General features: G+C 32.2%; 1 protein-coding gene across 1 annotated transcript; it reads right to left on the minus strand.

The window, feature by feature from the left end:
• Window positions 1-1,849: 1,849 nt before the first annotated feature.
• On the minus strand, window positions 1,850-3,376 carry LOC107465837 (protein LIGHT-DEPENDENT SHORT HYPOCOTYLS 1-like). Its single transcript, XM_021131698.2, has 2 exons — window positions 2,299-3,376; window positions 1,850-2,041 (listed from the first exon to the last, which is right to left on the minus strand). The coding sequence occupies exon 1, from the start codon at window positions 2,928-2,930 to the stop codon at window positions 2,328-2,330; it is 603 nt and encodes a 200-aa protein (XP_020987357.1). The 5' UTR covers window positions 2,931-3,376; the 3' UTR covers window positions 1,850-2,041; window positions 2,299-2,327.
• Between the last annotated feature and the right edge of the window lie 305 nt (window positions 3,377-3,681).

Genomic DNA, 3,681 nt, shown 5'->3' on the forward strand with positions numbered 1-3,681 from the left:
CTTTTGATAATTGACAACAATAACTAATAAAAGGGTCTCTCTCCTTTCATTTCTTTTTTTTATCCAACAAGATTACCTAACCAAGGAGACATCCATCATCAGAATGCCAAAGCAACCTTTTTCCTATGCCACACTTTCTCAAAACTAATAAAGGGGTCGTTCTCAATGTCTAATTAAGGTCTTTAATTAGGCAATGTAGCTTTCCCTAATTGTCTATATACTTTAAAATCCACTTTTGACATGTCATTTTTTGCTGGCATCTACGAAAGTGAGAAAACAATCTATATTTGTCAGATTGCTAAACATAGATATTCCATATCACATACTGTAACTAATAAAATGGATTATTCCACCAATTATATATGTATATTAGGCCCGTGAATCATCTGTCTACTAAGTCTATGATTTTGTTTTTCTTTCTTTCCAATAATTAATTATTTTATTTGGTTAGTATGGGCTTCCAGTAATACTGCCATATTAGTATTACTATTAACAAGTGGTAAGTTTTATATCTATATCATCATTAAACTCCCCTCTCCCTTTTCCATTAATGTGATGAAGAAATCAGAAAAAGAAAAACTGAAAAGGGCTAAAAGAAAGAATTCTACTTTAGTTTCATAATTAAAGAATATTTGAATTGAGCTCACTTAAGTCAACCCTAAAAGCTAAACACATTGGAATAAACTAGAGTCAAGATCATATTCTCAACAATGTGAAACTTGTAAGTAAAAACAAAATAAAATTCCATTAAAAGAATACTGGCCTGGGTAGCAATAATCTAAAACAACTCTCAATAGAGCTATGATATATATTTGTTGAAATTGAATAAGTGTATTTACTGAGTTTCTATATTTAATATTGAGTACTTACTCTTTGTGAATACAATACTCTGACTAATAGTTTGGTTTTATTCTAATAATTCGTATTCTTTTTATAATAATAAAAACTATATACATATAAAGACTTTTCCGTTTGTAGCTTTCAGACTATAGTTTGAATATAATTAGCTTTTATTACTCATCAAATCATGAATTAAAGTTGTGACATCAAAAATATATTTATTAGCTACTAAACACTTCTTTTCATGACAGCTTTTCATGATGATTTAGACTGTTTCGTACCTATCAAAAAGATGTTATAAAAAACATAATCTGAAACTATTATCTCCAACTCTTTCCAAGAGAATCTTAAAAGAAAAATGATAAAAATACTGCTTAACAAGTATATGATAAAGTATCAATGGAAGAAGTTGTACCATATATAATAACATTAATAATAATAACACCACAATATATCTATATATTTCATAATTAATAGAATATCCCATATATCCAATATCCATTGTCTACACCAAATTAACCCATGTCAATATTAATAACTTTCAATAAGTTCACGAAGGAAGATATATAGGATATGAGATTAAAGTGATGCATTACAAAAACATAAATTCTTAAAGAACCAACAATTTTTAATATTTTTTAATTATTATTTGATCAGTACAAATATTAAATTATTTTTAATAAATAAATTTTATTAATTTATGTATGTAAAATCTAAGTATAAATTTGGATAAATATAGGTACAAATTATTACGTTTCATGTGTGTAAATATTTGTAAAATATAAAATAATTAAGATAAACAGTAAATAAAAATACAAAATAAAATCATTTAAACTGTTTTAGACTAGTTTGTTATTTTGTATAATCTCATACATACTATCTAGTACACACTAATAGAAACAAAAAAAATAAAAATAAAAATAAAAAATAGATCATAAGTTGCTTATAAACATTAAGTTGCAAACTCATTTATATACTATCCCATATATAGTTTGATATTTGGCACCGCAGATGCAGAAATTCATGGCAGTTGTAAACTCATTTCCACTACTATATCCATTATTTCTTACTCCCAACTCACAACAAGAAGCTAAGAACAATAAAATTCCATCTCAAAAAAACTCTTTAAATGGAGAAGGTACAGAATTAGAAGACACGACTTGATAGATAGATAGATATAGAAGGCAACAAATAAAGCCACCTGATTAAAATTCCAATAGAGAAAAGCACAAATTACTTGAAATTCTAATAAGAACACATTAACTTATAAACATTAAGATACGCAACAGACCAATAATTAATTCACAATTCTTATATCCATTGTGTGCGATTACTCTTCGATTTATTATTATAAAATCGAATGTAATTTCTACTCGAAAAGGTACACAATGAGTATAAGAAAGAAATGGTCAAAAACATTTTTCATTTATATAACACTTGTGATAGATGCTGATATACCTGTTGACGAAACATTTCGTTTCATTTCATTAAGTAGTAGTAGTGGCAGCGGCGGCCATGGCACCGTCATTATTGTTGACCTTCGGCTTCGGCCTCTTCCTCTTCTTCTCATAACTGACTCCTCTAGCTTTGGCCTGAAAATCTCTGACATCACGAAGGTAAATCCTAACTGCTCTGGCGCCGAACGGGTTGGACTCCGGCCTGCCGCCGTTCTCCTCATAGGCCGCCCTAAGCCGGCCGATGAGGGCGTCGAGGCTGCCCCAGGCTTGGCGGAGCGGGCAGGTGCAGGGCGCCGGAGGGTTCGGGAGGCCGAAGAAGGGGCAGTTATGGTTGTGAACTTTCGTTTTTCCGAACTGATCGAGGTAGTGAAGGAACTCGAGCACGTGTGCGCCGCTGCAGAGGTTCAGCGAGAGCGGCGGACGGTGGTTGCGGAGGTACTGACAGAACGTATTCCAGTCTCGCCGCTTTTGGTTCTCATAACGGCTCGATGAAGGAGAAGAAGAAGAAGATGAAGATGAAGAAACGGCTACAACGCTGTTACTTCCTCCTCCTCCGCCAACACCGTTGACGGTGGTGGTTGTCGGAACTGTGGCGTTTGATGCTGGTGGTGATGATTCAGAAACCAAATCCATGCCTACACTCTGTAAGATCTACAGATTTTACGGTTGGATCTTGCAACAGATCAGAGTAAGATTTTTTTTTTCTTTCTTTCAAAACAGTACTGTGAGATTCAAGAACTAGCTAGGGTTTGGGATTTTTCCATCATCTGAACATATTATATATAATAAATATAATAAATAATTATAATAATAAGTGGTTTCCCGTGATAGTAATTTGAGAATCATGCAGAGAAAGAGAAACCTGGGCAGTGACAGTAGAAGAGATATTAGGCTAAGCTATTATAAGAGAGGAATGCGTGGTTTTCATTTTGTATGTGTACATTCTCGTTGTCAGATAGAGATAGAGATAGAAAGAAAGAAAGAAAGGGAGAAAGTGATAGGAAGAGAGTGTGAGTAGTAATTATTAAGAAGCTAGTTAGTTATGGTTTGGTTGGAGGTTAATGCTGCTTAAGAGTGGTAGTGGTGACTAGTTTATATATAATTATTGGTCGGGAATGGAATTGAAATATAATGGATTGTCAGGTTATCAGAAATTTTCTTAGTTTCTTTATTAGCTCTTGTATCCAATGATTAATTCTATTGTTGTAGGTTATTTATTTAAATAAAGACAACGATTAATCACTACATACATGTTATATATGTGTATATGCCTATTAATAATATAAAATTTGTATATTTTATTTTTCAGTTAAAAGACCAAGTAAAGGATCATAAGGCCTAAGGGCATGTCTGCTCGCTCGTTTAAATGTGTTTATATATTTAT

This window comes from Arachis duranensis, unplaced genomic scaffold, assembly GCF_000817695.3.
Source record: "Arachis duranensis cultivar V14167 unplaced genomic scaffold, aradu.V14167.gnm2.J7QH unplaced_Scaffold_343483, whole genome shotgun sequence".
Classification (NCBI taxonomy): Eukaryota; Viridiplantae; Streptophyta; class Magnoliopsida; order Fabales; family Fabaceae; genus Arachis; species Arachis duranensis.

Bases quoted from the DNA above. Each gene is read 5' to 3' on its own strand.
- LOC107465837 (XM_021131698.2), bottom strand. From the start codon at position 2,930: ATGGATTTGGTTTCTGAATCATCACCACCAGCATCAAACGCCACAGTT.